The sequence below is a fragment of the Callorhinchus milii genome, unplaced genomic scaffold (assembly GCF_018977255.1).
Source record: "Callorhinchus milii isolate IMCB2004 unplaced genomic scaffold, IMCB_Cmil_1.0 Scaffold1, whole genome shotgun sequence".
NCBI classification, from domain to species: domain Eukaryota; kingdom Metazoa; phylum Chordata; class Chondrichthyes; order Chimaeriformes; family Callorhinchidae; genus Callorhinchus; species Callorhinchus milii.
In genome coordinates this window covers 65,946,856-65,965,155 of record NW_024704742.1, presented here as the reverse complement: position 1 = coordinate 65,965,155, position 18,300 = coordinate 65,946,856, and the positions used below count along the sequence as shown (strand labels likewise).

Here is an 18,300-nt window from a genome sequence, read left to right as displayed (position 1 = left end):
TACACATACACAATACGTGAAGTGCTTGAAGACATTTTGACATGATAAGGCACAATAACATGATAAGAAATACAGGGATTACTATTATTAACTTTGCAGCATGAAAAATATGCATCTCTGACCTTTCATGGAAACCATTACGAAATCTAACCAAAAAAATCAGATAACAGAATTCGAGACCCAGAATTTCTTAACTGGATGCCTAATTTGTAATTCACAACTGTTTGAGGAACCTTCCTGTGCTCCAAAATGCACAGTCACTACACTACACTTCACACTACAATTAAGCTGTGAAGCGCTGAGAGACTTTTTGGCACTGTAGGTGGTATTATCACATGTAAATAGTATTTATTTTAATAATGTCAGCTTGTCTATCATAGTCTAGTTTGTGGGACCTTACTGGACACATTGGCTGCTGTGTTTGCTCAAAAATACAGTGACAACAACTTGTATTTATGTAGCAGGCTTCACCACGTGGTAGCATCTTGGAGCATTTACACAGCATTTTACAGTCTATTCTGTGAATGGCTTTGAGACGTCTAGAAAACGTGAAAAGCGCTATATCAAATGCAAGGATTACTATTATTATCATTATGTCCCAATGTCTCATCTTCTTACCCTGTTCTTCTCTCTGCAGGGCACTCAGCGGGAAGGGGAGGTGGGGGCCAGGAACAGACGTGAGCCCCCATGCATGTGACGTGTGGGAGCGGATGATGTCTGAGGCTGGAGGGGCCGGCAGCAGTCGGAGAGGCGGGGGCTCTGAAGGAATGATCACTCTGTGGCGCACACTCTGCATCTGCCTCGTGACCGTGACCAGCGTGCCAGCGGCCAGGCACCGCCTCGCAGCACCAGAAAGAAGAACGCCAGGTTGGTTTGCTTTTACTTCAGGGATCCAGGGGGTGCAGAGCTCATTCCTGTTTTTTTCTCCTCCTCATATATTACTCGTTTGTTACTGAGACCTTAAACTCACACAGTCTAGGCCGGGGTGGTCCAACATTTGGCTGCTGAGAGCTGGATGCAGGATTTGAGGAACGTCCGTGGGCCACATAAGCAATATTTTATCCTGATTGTCCAATCCATTGTCAGTCAGAACCTGAGCCCCCGGTGACCAGCTCTCGATTGGCTCGGCGCCTGCGTGTCACTGCATTTGCTTGTCGGAATGGTTCGCGGGCTGGATAAAATCATCCCCTGGGCCGGATGTGGCCCGCGGGCCGCCAGTTAGATGATTAGGCTGACACTCGAATGCAGTAGAGGGGAATGCTGCATTGTCGGAAGTGCCACCTTTCATTAAACTGAGGTCCCGTCTTCCTGTTCAGATGGACGTTTAAGATTGCATATTCCGAACTCAAAGAAGGAAATTTCTGCCAGTTTTCTCCAGGTGGATTGATGGTTGTTTGTGATTGCTGCTTTCTTTGACTACACTTGCCACACTTGACAGTCACTACACTTGACACCAATTACTTGTGAGGCACTTTGAGATGTTTGTACATGATAGGATTTGTGTCAAACGTGAGGATTATTATTATAAATGCTCCATCTATGAGTTGTTGTACTAAAATCCTCAACCCTCATGTTCAGATGCTCCATGGCCTCACCCTCATTACCTTTGTGACCTCCCGTAACCCCATCTCCCCGGTCTCTCCCTCTGCTCCATGTCCCCCGCTGGATCCACCCCACAATTTCAACCGTTCAACCGGCAAGGAAACAGGCCCCTCAAACCATCACATTTGTCACCCTCACTCCTGACTCCCTTCCATACACTTCTATTCCCTTCGCCCCAATGTAAGTGCCTGTTCTCTGGAACTCCATCCTGGAATCCCTCCACCTCGTCCCCTTCCTCCCTTCCTTTTAAAGCCAGTCTTCAGACCCATCTACTCAAATGTGATTTCACCTCACCTTTCCCCCCCCCATTCCCTCAGCTCCCCCCTTGGGCTCCCAATCAGCTGAGATGAATGGCTTTGACAGAATGGGAGAGGCACTATTTACATTTAAATTGGAATCCCGTAGCGTAGCGGCATGAAGTCCCATAGTTTATTGGCGAGCACACTTGCCTCGCAAGCGAGAGGACCCTGGTTCGATTCCTAGGCAGGGCAAAACTTTAAGCAAGTTTCCTTACTCCACACGCCTCTGTTTATCTCGCAGTAAGTAGGAACCTGGTTGTTAATCGATTGGCAGATCACCTTCCGGGGGTCACCACTCCCCCACCCAAAAAAAATTGCTCACTCAATCCACGACTGTTGCTGAGAGTCTGCTGTGCACAACTGGCTGCTGTGTTTCGCCCACAAAATACAGTCAATCCACTTGATAATATATTCTGTGAAGCGCTTTGAGACGTCTCAATGATGTGATAAGGCGCTATATCAAATGCAAGGATTATTATTATTAATTGCAGTTGTTTTTGCCTCTAGCCTTTTGTCCCTTACTCACAGTTTGGGCGGCCATTGGCAACATTAAAGAATTCACACTTAATAACTTGGCGAATAATAACCGATCTGTTGAAAATCAACTACAGCAGCCCTCAGTTGCAAATGTTGAGGTGAACTAATTTCTGACTTGCAGTTGTACGTCTGCCAAGTCGAGCCCTGGCACTGATAAACAGCTCCCCCAGACCTGAACACAATACTAGCATTGCATTGCCATCTCAATGCTCATTTTGTATGTTATAAACATACGGGTGAGGGATTTTTTTATATAAGCAAGGATGCTCAAAAAGCACAGAACGTTGACATAAAACATCTCGCTTGTACAGTACGCCATGTGGTTTCAGTCATGACATTTAGAGGGGAAATCACAGTGTTAGATGATTTGTTCCTTTCATTTCTCCCCCCCACCCCACCCCCGACACACACACTCTTATACAGACCACACTACATGAGGTCCAATATTCAGCTGTGTTTATTTTCTGAAGTCATTCGATAGAAGGCAGTTTCTCCTCCTAACGCCCCACCCCCTCTCTCCCTCTCTCGATCACCTCCCAGATTCCCAAAGGAGACAAATTAAAAAAAAACTCTTTTAAATTGTAAAAGAATAGCCAAACGTTTGATTTCTTTGTGTGCAGAAGGAAGACGTGAGTGAAAATGCGTTGCCACGTGGAAAGTTAAGAGTAAAGGTATCACCTTTCGCCCTCCGTTTCCCCCCCCCACCTTTTTTTTGTTTAACGCAATAAATCACTGCACGCGGCTGGTTTTGTCAGCAAGCAAGCTGTAATAAAACACATATTCCAAATGTAACTCACTCAGCTCATTTTTCACAGCCGAGGGAGCTGATTTACGGTGCACCCGGTGAGCTGCTGATGAACTTGACGACGCTGGTAATAAAGTGGCTGCTGATTAAGTCTGGAGCCTGCCTCGCTCCCTCCACCCCCCACCCCACCTCCCTCACATCGCTGAGTCTTGCTCCTCACTGCATTGACTGTGCTGCTCACAGACTGTGACTGAGGTTTCTAATGCCTTGGATGGAGTTCCTCTCCAGGGACCCCTCCCCAAAGTGCATTGCAGACCGTAAGACGCGAGCAGCTACTGAGTGAATGCAGCTTTGTACCTAGATATGGGCTCCTCTATAAAATCCTGGCATTTAGCTTAGCCTAGAGACTTATTATAATAATCCTTGCATTTGATATAGTGCCATATCATGTTGTTGAAACGTCTCAAAGCGCTTCACAGGATATATTGTAAAGTGGATTGACTGTATATTTTGTGGGTGAAAATCAGCAGCCAATTGCACGCAGCAGTGTCCCACAAACAGTCATCGATTGAGTGACCACATTTTGCTTTTGTGAGGGTCTATTACCCCTGGAAACTGATCCGCCAATCGACTAACAACTGAGTTCCTACTTACTGTAGGAACTCGTTTGAGAGGCGAGTGCGCTAACCACTATGCTACAGGACTTGAATTACACATTGCAAAAGATCCATGTCAACAAACTTGGGTCAAATGGAGAATGGGGTTGGGGAAGGGGAATTTACTGTACAGATATCAAAGTCTCCACAGGGACGTGGCCTTTATTTAGGCTGGAAGACAGGAGTTGCTGGTTTGGCCCAAATAGAGTCCAAGACACAAGGGGCCTCATCTGGGCTAAATTTCCCCTCCGCTTGTTGGATTAAGTTTTTTTTATATGTGAATGACTGAATAGAAAGTCTTTAGTTAGAGGCACCACCGAGTGCTAAACATGTGTGTATGGTGGGGTAGAGATCACCAAAGTCTTAACTCTTTCAGGCCGTGAGTGTTTGAACAGCTGAGATGGTGATTCACTTTGTTTCTCAGCCTTTGTAATTTGTCTTTGGCTGTGCATTCTGTGTACTAACTCTTAACTCTCCATCCCCCACACGACCCCCCCAAACACATCACCGTTACTTAAGACTTTCGACAAAGTAAGTTTTATTCTTCAACAATTGGATTGAGAGGGAATACAGGGGGCTTTAAGATTAGGAAAGGATTGGCTAAGATCGATGTTAATAGGTTCATAGAGAAACTGAAGATTTCAATTTGAATGCTTATTGCTTCCTCTAGCTAGTTGTCCAGCGGGCATCTCCTGAGTGACTGAGATAGCTGAATACATTCACCTTGTTTGATTTAAGACTGAAACCTCAAGAGTAGAATGAGTATTAAATGCAACTCACTTTTAAATTATTTCTGTGCGTTGTTCAGTGACTCAGAATTACACTTGTATAGTGCCTTTCACGTTGGGAGGTTGACCCAAGGCTGGATCATCACATTGCTAGGGACAGCGAACTGGGAAAAAACACACGAGTGTGTGCACAAACACAAGCACTTACACGCACTTACATCTACAAATACACGCATGCACACTCACACTCAAACACTCAAATTTGTGCACAGGCATGTGTGCACAAATATACATGTGCTTGCACAAACACAAGTGCACACTCACATGAATGCATACATCTGAAACCTATATGCTTGACTGTGCTATCACTAGCTGTGGGGATACAGAGATTATAGTGTATGGGAGGTACAGAGACATTAACAACAACAGTCTCCAGTTGTGGGGGTACACAGGGACTCAGCTGTGTGTGTGTGTGTTGGGGGGGTGGGGGTGGAGGTTGCAGGGACTCCAGTCTTTACAATGAATAATTCCACATGAGATTTTCAGTGAGGGCTGTTCCTGGAACATGAAGTGTGCAGGGTTGTATTGAATTGTTCTAAAGTTAGCAACAAATCAGGAATTGCTAAATGTGCTTACTCCTGAGCATTTACTTAGTGTTCCAAACACGAGTACACTCACTGTGGCTTATATCCTAAATTATGGCCTTTGTTCACGAAGCCTTAGCTGCTCCGCTCAGCTATAATTTTCTGCCCTGATCCGTTTGTGAAAGTACGGAAGTGAGTAACTGTATTTGATTAAACAACAATAATAAATTACATTTATATTGCGCCTTTCACATCGGAAGGACTTCCCAAGGCATTGGAAGGAGGAGAAATTTTCTGAGGAGAAAGCACACAATAGGAATTAATGGGACTTTCTAACCATGTGCTTACCACTGTTAGATTGTGTTCAAGTACACACATATATATTGGCTATTCAGAATACACAATACTCTACACCGTCACACCACTTTCAGTATATCCTATGAAGCGCTTTAAAAAGTTTTGATGATGTGATAGGGGCTATATTAAATGCAAGGATTATTATTTATATCCATTATTTATAACAACAGTTTGGATTTGTATAGCACCCTTCAGGTCAGTAAAATCTCGGAGTGCTTATAAATACACACACACTCAACACCAATACACATATCCACTATCTATAATACAAAACACATATCTACTAGTTATAATATACAAATACATATCTACTAATAGCAAGAACAAATTATATTTATATAGCACATTTCACTTTGGAAGAATAACGCACTTATTCACTATTTATACACTCACTTTCACTATTTGTAAATATACACACATTAACTATTTGAAATATTCACGTACATATCCACTATGTATCAGTATATTCTTATACATATCCACTATTTATACACATGTCCAATATATACGCATACATGAAATCATGCACACAAACACACATTATACAGTAGTTCAGATAATATATGTACAGTATAAAAAGAGTACATATGCAAACATTCACGTGTACACACAAGACTTTTGACAGCATTTTCCTGTGCAAGAAAACCCAGGGGGCCTGAAATCTAGTGTCTGCAGCACTTGAGACACAGGAAATGACTCTTGTTGAAAAGGTCATTTCCATTCGGAAGTCATAAGGAAGCTCAAATAATGGTGTTTAATTCGATTGCCAAATAGTTTGGTTTTAATTTGTTCCAGAATTGTACAATTTGCACGAGAGAAAAAAAAACGCTGTCAGCGGGAGCTATTGAGAGCCAGGTTTGAAATAATAGGCTTTAAGTGAGGTAACAAGATGAGAAAATGGCCGAGGTAATTAAAGCATGTGTGACCTATCTGAAATGCCAAGGTGTTAACTGTTTCATCACCATAGCCCTAGTCATTGCTGACAGTTTATGCAAAGATATGTAAGCCCAGAAAAGGGCTGGTTGCTGTTCAGCCCCCAGTATAAGATGGTAAGTGTATAGGACCCCATCCTCTGCCCCCACCATACCCCTCAATCTGTCTGGGTTGTCATTCTGGCTCAGTCAGTAGCATTCTCGCCTCTTGACTCAAGAGGGTTGTGGGTTCAAGCCCCAATGCAGGACTTCGAGCTCAGCCACAGTCTAGGCTGACCCTCCAGTGCTGTGCTGGGGGAGATCTACAATGTCGGAGGTGTTGTTCTTTGGATGAACTGAGGTCTGTTCTGCTTGCCTATTCAGGTGAATGTGAAAGACCCCAGTATTCTATCCGAAAGACACTGCAATGAATCCTTTGAGATGTAAAAGGTGCCTGTATCAGATGTAAAACAGATTTTATTATTGTTAATCTACACAGCTGAGTAGGTGGTGAAAGAGGAGCCGACAGACACTGACTGAAGGCAGCTCCCCTGAAGGGGATGTAGGGATTGGGCCAGGGGTTGATGGTGGTTAGTGGAGAGCAATAACATTGGAAAGGCAGAGTAAACCGGGCAAGATTAGAATTAAACTAGTGGCTTCAATACTGTGTTTGAAACCTATCGCTACTGCCTGAAAACCAACAGAGGGGGGGAATCAGTTTCTACAGCAACTGTCCACACAGCACTGCTGGAGAAAGTAGGGCAGGCTTTGTTGGAATGATAAATAACGCTGAGTGAATGCGTCCCCAGTTGGGGGTCATCAGTGAATAGAACTGAACTGTTCCATTGCTAAACAGTGTGGTGTACAGTGGCTAATCACCACATCTGTCAAACCGCATCTGAGTTAGATGGACTTTCTCACCTTTTTCCGTCTTTACGTCAGCATTAACGCACAACTAACATCCCCACCCCACCACCACACCCGCCTTCCTCTCCCAGTTTCTACTGCCTCCTCTTCCCCCCCCATCCCCCAACTCCGTCCCATCTCTTCCCCCCCACCACCCTCCCACCTCCAGCCTGTTTTGCGCTCCTATTCCTAACCCCATCCTATTCCCCATTTCAGTGAGATGTTTTGCAGGATGCACAGGATTAAAGCCTTTGTTTGTATTGTATTTACATCCGTTCAGGCAGTGTTAAAGGCAGATTAGCCACAGACACTGGAACTGCAAGGCCTGCAAGAGGGGCAGGATTTAGAATCTGCAGAGCTGTGAAATAACAAGCAAACCTGCTGCTTTGTCACGGTGTCCGCATGTCTCACGTGACATCTGGACAATCCGTAGCAACAGGCCCGGCTCCAGCTGACTCCCGTCTGCCCAGCGACCTTTCAGTGGAGATAGAATCATACAATAATTATAATAATGTGACATGGCGCCTGTAAACGCTTCAAAGCCAGCATCACCAATGGGCTCGAAGGGCTTGTGTGCTTGTACCTTTGTGACGTGACAGCCTGGCTCAGTCGGTTGCAATCTCACCTCTTTGAGTCAGAAGGTTGGGGCTCGAACCACACCTTGAGCCCAAAGTCTAGGCCGACACTCCAGGGAAGCCTGCTGCATTGTCGTCCTTACTGTGAGACGTTAAACTGAGGTGGATGTTAAATATCCTGTGCTACCGTTTCAAAAGCAAAGGGTGTCATTTAAATGGGTCTTTCCCTTCACGCTGTTCACTTCACGCTGTTGACTGCCACTTTTTTCCCGCAGGTTTACATGGTCACTGCACTTGATAGGATTTACCAGTGAAGCAATTTGAAACATTTCAACGTCATAGGAGCTGTAAAGATAGAAGCTGGTTCAATTCCCAGTCTTTCTGAATGGGTTTCGTTCCTCCAATACCTCGTTTACAGTTTAGAACCTGGGCTGTGTCATTTAAGTGAGCGCTTGGAATTTTTTGCTGCTCATTAAGATGTTGTGCTGGGACGTAAAACTGGGACAGAAGGTGTTGCATGTACAATATGGTGCGGCTTGATGCAATGCACTTCATTGTAGGTCCTTTAGCTAGTGGCTAGTTGTGTTTTTTAGCTGGTTAGATGCCAGCAGTACCACAAGCCTTGTTTCTTGCCAACCTACACCTAATCCTTCCTGGAATTAGGTAAACAGGATGTGTCCCTCCAGGGAGAGAGTCACATTCCATTCCAACAATCTATCTCTGGGATTTCCATGTGTAGGTGGGAGGCCGGAATTCACAGCTTAGTTTGGATACTCTTAAGCATGGGGATGGGTTTCAGCGTGTGTCAGGCACATGGCTAACCAAAACAAAATAGCTGCACGGTGCTTCCAATGGCAATCTATGTGGTTTAAGTTGGCTAAACTCCAACAATACCCCAACCCTACCCTAGGGTCCTCCAGCCTTAGGTCTTGCCAATCTCTTAGTTTCTTGGAAACAGCCTATCAATGTCCATTGTATTGAATCCTTTCATAACCTTAAACGTCTATCGGATCCCCTCTGTCACCCCAACTCCTAGAGATAAAACATCCAACCTCATCCCTGGTATAGAGTATAGATACTCATACATCTATGCCACACTATCTATCGACCAAGGTTTCTTGTCTTAAGAATCTTTTTTTTGGTCAGCCAGGTGTCTGACACATGCGGAAACCCATCCCCGTGCTTATGAGTATCCAAACCAAACTGAGAATTCCATGCATCCCACCTACACATGGAAGTCCCAGAGATAGATTGTTGGATATTCAGAGGCTTCTCATATCAAGGCTTCAGATATGAATGAGGCTTCTCAGGATTCGGAGATAACCAAGGAGAGGGATATGTCCACTTTCCGGGTGGACGGAGTGCGTGAATTTTAGCAAACCTTCTCTAGCATCAGGGAATGTGAGAACGTATTCAGTTACAGTCCACCAGGCAGAAGTCCATACCTGTGCTCAAGAGGCTTGCCGGCCCTGATAACAACTTTACTGACTACAGTGTTATCTTATCACAAGACGAAAGCCCTTGATTAAAGCACTAATCTTTACACTTGTTAAAGTTATTCCCCGTAATGCTGGTGACACGAAAGCTCACTTCTGAGATTTAGGTTCAAATCCAGCTCCACTCAGGTAATGTCTTGTTTCCCTGGTCGTTGTTTTAATCTTAAACCTTTGAATGAGATGGGGGCAATTCCAGAATATTTGATAAACATACATTCTCATACACCCCACCCCCCCACGGACACATTGATATTTTAGAGACAGGACAGAAGTTTAGTGGGATTCTTCCCACTCGGCTCCTGGGGTGCTCCTACATGGACAATGTGAAAGGCGCTGTGTAAATGCTGTTTGTTTTTTGTTGGACAAGCAGAGGATAGCTTGTCAGAAAAAAAATCAGTAAAAGTGTGCTCTGGAGATACATGCGGGAGCCTGTAAATGGGTGCAGATGTCCCTTTACGTGGTGTCTGCCTTCAGGCTTCAATGGGGCTTTCAGGCAAGTGCTAACAGCTGGCATTAGTGTCAGAGAAAGATAAATTACCAGACTGGAGAATACAGCCAGAACACCAGAGACAACTCAGTGACGCTTGTACCATATTCAGTTTATAGCCTAGGAGAGAAAGACGACAACAACAACTTACATTTATATGTTTATATAGCGGCCTTCGTGCGGGTTGGCATACAGTGGTGGAGGGATTGAGGGAGAGAGTCCCAGGATCTTGAAATCGATCTGTTTGGTAATTCAGAACCAGTGGAGCCTGACAAGGACAACAACAACAACAAGATTACATTTGTATAGCGCCTTTCATGTCGGAGGACGTCCCAAGGTGCTGGACGGAGTACAGCATTTCAGACCCAAGCTGGGGTTGGGGGGGAAAGGGAGGGAAGGCAAAGGGGAGTGGCCGATGGCATGGTTGAAGAGGAGGGTCTTCAGGCAGAACTTGAAGGAGGCTAAGGAGGGGGCGAGGCGGAGTGACTGGGGGATGGAATTTCAGAGGTTGGAGGCAGAGTGGCTGAAGGGTCTCCCGCCAATGGTGGTGCGGGTGGGTCAGAGCGGAGGGAACGGGCGGGTTGGTAGGAGCTTAAGAGGTCGCAGAGGTGGGGTGGGGTGAGGCCATGGAGAGTTTTGCATGTGAGGACCAGGATCTTGAACTGGATCCTCTGAAGGATAGGGAGCCAATGGAGTCGGTCGAGAATGGGGGAGATGGGGTCACGGAGTTTGGTGCGGGAGAGGACATGGGCTGCAGAGTTCTGGATTATCTGCAGCCTGTGGAGGGAGGAGTTGGGAAGACCGACAAGTAGGGCATTTACGTAGTCGAGCCTGGAGGTGATGAAGACAAGAGTTTCAGCGGCCTGAGGGGTGAGGTAGTGGCGGAGTCAGGCGATGTTACGGAGGTGAGGGAAGGTAGAGCGGGTCATGGCTTGAATGTGTGATGGACTGGTTTGATGGGGTTACGGAGTTTTGTTCAGGTGAGTATCTGGTGGCAGAGTTTTGAATTAGTTGAATTTTGTGTATGGTGGAGCCGGGGAGACTATCAAAGAGGGCATTGGAATAGCCCAGCCGGGAAGTGAAGAAGGCGTGTATGCGGGTTTCGGCCACTTTGGTTGTGAGGTACGGATGGAGGCTGGAGCAACAACTAGACAAACTACATCTCTTCAGTCTTGAAGAGAGACATCTCAGAGAAGGGACCTTCTAGAGGTGTATAAGATTCTAAATGGGATTGAGAAAGCAAACATCCTCCCGACATGCAAATGGTGGTTTCAGGACAGACACTGGGTAGTGTTTCTTTAGATAGAGGGTGGTTATCAACTGGAGCAGGTTACCAGGAAGGTTGGTTGAGGTCAGGACACTGGACTCATTCAAGAGACAGCTTGATGCTCTGATGGGAAGATGGTAGGATGAGTGGGTACTTTTGAAGGATGAGATCAAATGGGCCGAAAAGGGCCTTCAACTCCCAAACTTTCATCTACAAAATATGCAGTCAAAAAAACACTTTACAGTGAACTTTATTGAGATGTGGAAGATGCTTTATTGAAAGTGAGGATTATTATTACATTTATTATTAGAATTATTGCAGCCTGCAGTAAATCGTTACTGGGCTTCAGTATAGGTTGTGCTCGGGGAAGGGAGAAAGGGTTGAATGACTGTTGTCATTAGCATGCAGATAGCAGAGGAAATATTTACACCGCCTCGCCGTGCTGTGAACAAGGAGAGTGTGTGGGAAGCAGTTGTCAACAACAACAAAATGATATTTATATAGCACCTTTCACGTCGGTAAGATATTCCATGTTGCTGGACAATCAGTGTTTCGGACCCGAGCTGGGGGTCGGGATCAGGGAGGGTGAAGGGCAAGGGTGGAAGGAGGGTGATAGAAAGCATGGTCAAAGAGGAGGGTCTTGAGATGGGTCTTGAAGGAGACAAGGGAGGCGGCAAGGCAGAGGGACTGCAGAATGGAGTTCCAGAGGGTGGGGGCAGAGTGGCTGAAGGCTCACCCACCAATGGTGGGGCGGGGAACGTAAAGCAGGCCGGAGCCCGCTGAGAGGAGAGAGCAGGCAGGTTGGTAGGAGGTTGTAGAGGTAGGGGACGTGAGGCCATGGAGGGCTTTGAAGGTGAGGACCAGGATCTTGAACTGTATGCTCTGTGTGATGGGAAGCCAGTGGAGTCCAGCGAGGATGGGGGTGATAGGGTCACGGAGCCTGGTGCAGGAGAGGACACGGGCTGCAGAGTTCTGGATGATCTGCAGCCTATGGAGGGAGGAGTTGGGGAGGCCGATAAGTAAGGAGTTTGCATAGTCAAGCCTGGATGTTATGAATGTGTGTATTAGGGTTTTGGTGGCCTGCGGTGTGAGACAGTGGTGGAGCCGGGCAATGTTGTGGAGGTGGGGAAAGGCAGAGCGGGTCATGGCATGGATGTGGGGTAGAAAGGATAGTGGAGGGTTTTTGTCTGACTTGATGTCTGACGGGCAAGCTGTGGTCCTGGAGTCAAGGGTGGAGGCAGAGACTCAATTGACTCAATTGCCATGTTGGGAGCAGGAGATTAGTTTTGATGGAGCGAAACGTTGAAAAAACGGTGGCGTTTTGTGTGTAGGCGCGTGTGTGTGCAATAATTTTTGCCTTTATTTGCTCCATGCCCTCCACTGGAGGCACGTGTCTACCCTATGACACCTCGACCAGGAATGCAGAACATTTGGCCAAAACATACAGCTCCACAGTTATGTGTTGACAGCTTTGCCCATAGCTGTTTTCTGCTGAACAGTTCATATTATTTCCTTCTATTTAATGGGACTTTCTCAGTATTTAATGAGGGGGCAACTTCTCTATGCTTAATGGGGGAAATGACCTCTAAGTTAAACGTTGGGGTGGGGGGGGAGGGGGTGTTTCTCCAACCCCAAGCCAAATGCCGAACAGTGCCAATTTGCTTTGCAGAATATTAACTTTGCAGAATATTAATATGGTTGGGGTGGGGGTGGGATATTTCTATGTTTAATGGGGGGGGGTGTCTTCTCAAACCATCATTTGGTGATGGTTGGCAGGCTGCTTGACGGATAGAGGGAGAGTGGAGAGGGGGCAGAAGAGGCATCATAACTGAGCCTGACACAGCCCCCACCGTCTGGACCTAGCTGTTTCTCTCCTCTCTTAACCCAAAGTGCTGAGGCCCGCTAATTCAGCGCGGTCCTAACTTGCAGCCTGGGATCTTTGCTGGTTTGTGTGGCTCGGCTACTCCCGGGCAAGTTTGCTGAGACATTGGGAAGTTGGTTGAATTTTTTTTAAAAAGACTTATCGATGACGTTTTCCCTCTGTATCATCACCTAACTGTGGTTACGGTGAGTACACGAGCAGAACACAGTGTACTAGATTGCTGTGAGAGTAATCAGCCACAGAGGATAGCACAGGGCACGGTGACTCCTGTTTACAAAATGATGCTGTGGATCCACGAAGAGTAGACGCTGCATTATAAAGGGGCCACAAAAATAACTGGCCACTTCCAGGACGCCGCTGATGTCGCTTCTGGGCAGACTGGCCAGCTTCCTGCGTGTATAAACCCACATTATGTTCAATTGTATTATTTTTTTTCCAGATCATTATCCCATTATTTGGCTGTGCTATGATATGTAGATTCTGCCTGTTGCAGAACAAATCGATTTTAAAGTTCCTCACGGCTCAGCTGGCTCGGGTCTGCTCCCTTGCACAATCGACGACCGTGCCTTCAGCCACCACACCCTGAATCTCTAGCACCCCCTGTCTCAATCCCTCCATTGTGCCCCTTCTTTGCCCATCTTCAAATCATACCCAAAGACTTTCTTTTTTGACCATGCCTTTTGTCACCTCCCTGCCCTTTTCGGCTTGGCCAGCCACTGTTAAGCGCTCTGAGATGCACAGGTCAAGGACGCCATATAACTGCAAGTTGTTGTTGTCTTTGATTCAGGTGGACATAAAGGGACTGCCACGACCTCTCTATTTCAAAGCTACGTAAAGTCTCCCCCAGAACTACATTGGAGTTTCAGCCTCAACTATTAGCTAGTCTCTTTTTTATATATATATATACATATATATAACACACAAACAAATGTTCATAGTCCCGATGAGGGGATTTGGACCCATGACCTTCTAACTCTTGAGGCGAAATCACCACTGACTGAGCAAGGTTAACACACAAGTACAAATTCAGATTCATTGGCTGCACAATGTTGTTTACGGAATGTCACTGGCACAGTTTAGTCTCCGCCTTTGCTTGTACGATGATGTTCTCCGCCTTTGCTTGTACGATGATGTTCACTTTCGTTTCTAATCATTTATATTCTGAGAAGCGCTTTGAGGCTTTCCTTTATCATGCACACAAAAGACGCCTGTGTAAATGCAAGGTATTATTATCATAATCTCTCGCCCGCTCTTTCATCTGGTAAATCTCTCCACCTTTGATGCACGAATGCCTCTGCCCATATATCGCGGGTAACTGCACAGACTTGTGTGTGCAACAATTTGCCTTGTTACTGATGTCTGGGTTCAAAATGGTTAGTCATTCTGACAGCAATATTGGCCTGTAGCTCAGAACAAGCTTAGCTGTGTTAGCATTTAAGTTGAGAGAGAGATATAGAGAGAACTTGTTTTTTTCTCTTTTAGATATATATATATATATATAAATGTTTTCTTAACATACCGGCATCTCCGGTAAACAAAAATATTTGAGGCGTTCCTGTGTAATAGAATTGCAGCCATTCAGCACAGAGGGCTGACTGCTCAGCAGAAAATATATACAGAATGCTGCAGCACAGTGTTTGCTGTGTGTAGGAGCCTGTGAATGAATGAAAGGCAGCGTTATGTTAGTTACCTGTTTTATTTGCTTTGCTTTGTCTGTGAGTATTCCTGAGGCGCTGGATTGTGTAGAACATTTGGCCAAAACATACAGCTCGACAGTTGTGTGTTGACAGCTATACCCATAGCTGTTTTCTGCTGAATTACTTAGAATTATTTCCTTCTATTTAACGGGACTTTCTTTGTGTTTAATTAGGGGGCAACTTCTCTGGTTAATGGGGTGGGGGGTATCTCTGTGTTTAATTGGGGGGTTCTTTCTCTACAGTTAATGGAGGGGGGGGCACCTCGGTGTTTAATGGGGAGATGACCTCTATGTTGAAAGTTGGGTGGGTGGAGGGCATCGTCTCAAAACCTAAGCCAAGTGCTGAACAGTAACAATTAGCTTCACCGAATATTTAACTTGAGTTTAAAAGTTCTCAGTCTCTTGTTATTCAAATAACTTGGCTGCTCCTAACCAGCTAACTCCTAACACAAAGCAGAGTTGGTCGTCCATCATCCGTGTTGCACCGAGTCTCTCCAGAGCTCTGTTCCTCACTTTCGGTTTAATTAAATCGTATTCCATTTTGAAGATACTCAGCGAACATTGATGTGCTTCACGCCCACCCACCCACTCCCCAACCCCGATCTGTGCCACCATCGGCTGACGAGCTTTCAGCCATCCTGCTCCGTTCTCTGGAACTCCTTCCTCATCCTCTCTTTCTCCTCTTAAAGCCAGCCTTAAGACTCACCTCTTTGACCGCACTTTGTCATCTCCTTACCCACCTCCGGTGCTCAGATATAATTATTTTAATAAGGTGCTGCAATAAGCCAAAATTCCATACTAGTCAGTAATAATAATAACCCTTGCATTTGATATAGCGCCTAATCATGTCTTTGAAATGTCTCAAAGCGCTTCAGAGAATATACCGTAAAGTGAATTGACTGTATATTTTGTGGGCGAAACCCGGCAGCCAATTACACACAGCAGTGTCCCACAAACAGTCATGTATTGAGTGACCAAATTACTATTATTATTATCATTAAACACAGTGTTAATCTCTCTCTCTCTCTCTCTCTCACTTTCCAGGAGCAGAGTCTATGGGAAGACAGCGTACCTTACTGGAGGAGTTTGTGCTCAGCAGTGGAGACACCCTGGAGCTGTCTTGCAACACTCAGGGTTCCTCGCTGGCTACCAAATGGGTGAAAGACGGACTTGACATTGTGCCTAGCAACAGGAGCCAAGTGGAGCAGAGACTACTAAAAATCATCAACATTTCCTACGACGACTCCGGGCTCTACATTTGCAAGTTTTTGCAGACCCATGAGATTCTGAGCAATTTCACAGTGAGAGTCACTGGTGAGTGTCAGTTCTCAATAACTTCTGCCCAGAGCAGTGCTGGCTTGTATTAATCACTTTGCTTTCAGACACGTCAGGGCAGCAAAGAGACAAGAGGGCACATGTTCAGGGTTGCATAGGGCAACTTCAGCACAGACACAAGGCGGTATTTCTTTACACGGAGGGTAATTAACGACTGGCAAAGGTTAGAATGAAAGATGGTCGAGGCCAGGAACCTGGAACTCCTCGATGCTGCTATTGGAAGGGCAGGAAGGTTGATGTTCTGGAAGAAAGAGATCAAATGTGCCAAAGGGACGTCTTCATCCGAATCTCTCTTGTGATCTCGTGCTGAATGGAAAATAATGACATCTCTTGAGATTAAACATACCTAGCTCCCTCCGATGGTTCATTTTATAAAGGCACTGCCCAGTGTGAACGATTGAATCCCGTTTGTGCTGTGTTCGCTGATCCCACTCAAGACAGCAATGCCATAGGCTCCAAAAAAAAACACAAAAAAAAACTAGCTGTTAGCTTGTCAAAATCAGTCATGGGCTAGTAAAAAAAAATCTGTGAAAAATCTGCAATGTGTTACTAAACGATCCGCCAGGTAGGATACCTGCCACTGATCACTTTCCAATGCTCCTCTCAACTCTCCACTGAAAGGTGATTGTGGAATTTGAGGGAAGTCAGGATGTGGCTCAGGTGCAGTAGGATATCCGGCTGATACTCGCTTCACCGACAGAACACACAAACCCTCCACTTGCAGTGTAGCCTGTTAAGCACTTTGAGGTGTCCTTGTGATGTGAAAGGCGCTGTATAAACTGCAGGATTATGATCTGTCCTTCAGATAAGGCGTTAAATATTATTATTATTAAACCAAAGTGCTATCAGATGGGCCCAGAGGGCAATAGACAGAGCTCCCTGGAAAGGTGGAGATTGTAGTGTTACATCAGATGTTGTCAGCAACAGATGAACAAATAACTAAAAGTTTAATTTAATTTGTAATAAAATACCTTAGAAACCATTAAGATTCAGAATCCTTGCATATGTATTCTACTTATACATGGACATTTCTTGTATCTGGAATGGAATGTACACTCTCTCTCTCTGGAGGGACACATCCTGTTTACCTAATTCTGGAAAGTATTGGACGCAGGTTGGCAAGAGCCAAGGCTTGGGGACCCGAATGTACATTGGGGTAACTGCTGGAGTTTAACCAGCTAAAACCACATAACTTACCATTGAAAACACGATATGGCAAGCTTCCCACATTGTCCAGTTAGGACCACCCTACTTGTATGTTTGTTTGTTTGTATGTATGTATGTATGTATGTATGTGTGTGTGTGTGTGTGTGTGTGTGTGTGTGTGTATGTATGTATGTATCAATACATACACAGAACACATGATAACACACAGATATTCCCTAGAATACAAATCTCTTCATTGCGATACTCCCCAGGCAACTCTTAGATCAGAGAGATATTTGATGACTCATTGCACAAGACGGAAAGTCTAGATGCAGAGACACAAAAGATCCAATGGATTCAGTTCAGGAGCCAGTGTAAATAAAGTGTTAAGTCTCTGCAATCAGATCACACAAAAAGCCACGCCTTTGCCGGCTTATCAACACCAAACCACATAACACAAAGCAGTGCTGTATACATGAGCTGTGTGGGTCTCGGATCCAATCCTGGCAACTCTCAGCTCCTGACATTGAAGTGGAGACTTTCTTTTACACACAGGGCCCAGCTCATTGAATCTTCACTGAAAGCTTTGTATGTTCTTTAACCCCATCCTCGCCAGGTTCCATTGGCAAAATGTTGGAAAACTATCCTTAAACTCATGGTTAATTTACATGTGTGAGGTTAAAGTGTTTCGGATGTATGTTTGTGTTCACGGGTGTTGGTGTGTGTGTGTTGGGGGAGTACGGTTGTGGTTAGAAAGGGGAGTGTTGGTACGGGTTTAGGCGTGTGGGTGAGGGGGGGGGCGGTTTTGTACGTCTGCGTGGGGGTGTGGTGCTCCCTCCCTTCCTTCAAGGCCCATCACAAAATACAGTCACACTTCACAGTAAACTCCTGTGCTTTGCTTTGAGACATCCTCCTGATGTGAAAGGCAGTGTGTCAATATAAGAATTATTTTATTTTTCATTTCCTTTGTGTCTTTCAGACTCGTTTTCCTCAGGCAATGATGAAGACGATGATGATGGTTCTGATGACACAGGTAGGGAGATAATTGTGTCTGAAACGTCCCAATTTATAAACTGCCCCATGTTCGTTGC

At 45.4% G+C, this 18,300-nt stretch overlaps 1 protein-coding gene across 6 annotated transcripts in view; it reads left to right on the top strand.

Annotated features, from left to right (window-relative positions):
- The first annotated feature begins 641 nt into the window (after window positions 1–641).
- Window positions 642–18,300, top strand: part of fgfr3 (fibroblast growth factor receptor 3) — a 54,174-nt gene continuing 36,515 nt past the window's right edge. For all 6 annotated transcript variants that reach the window (XM_042343219.1, XM_042343214.1, XM_042343207.1 and 3 more), the window contains exons 1-3: window positions 642–867; window positions 15,773–16,042; window positions 18,189–18,242. In XM_042343219.1, the coding sequence (XP_042199153.1) occupies window positions 711–867; window positions 15,773–16,042; window positions 18,189–18,242 (481 nt within the window). In that variant the 5' untranslated portion in view covers window positions 642–710. The remainder of the gene's footprint in view (window positions 868–15,772; window positions 16,043–18,188; window positions 18,243–18,300) is intronic.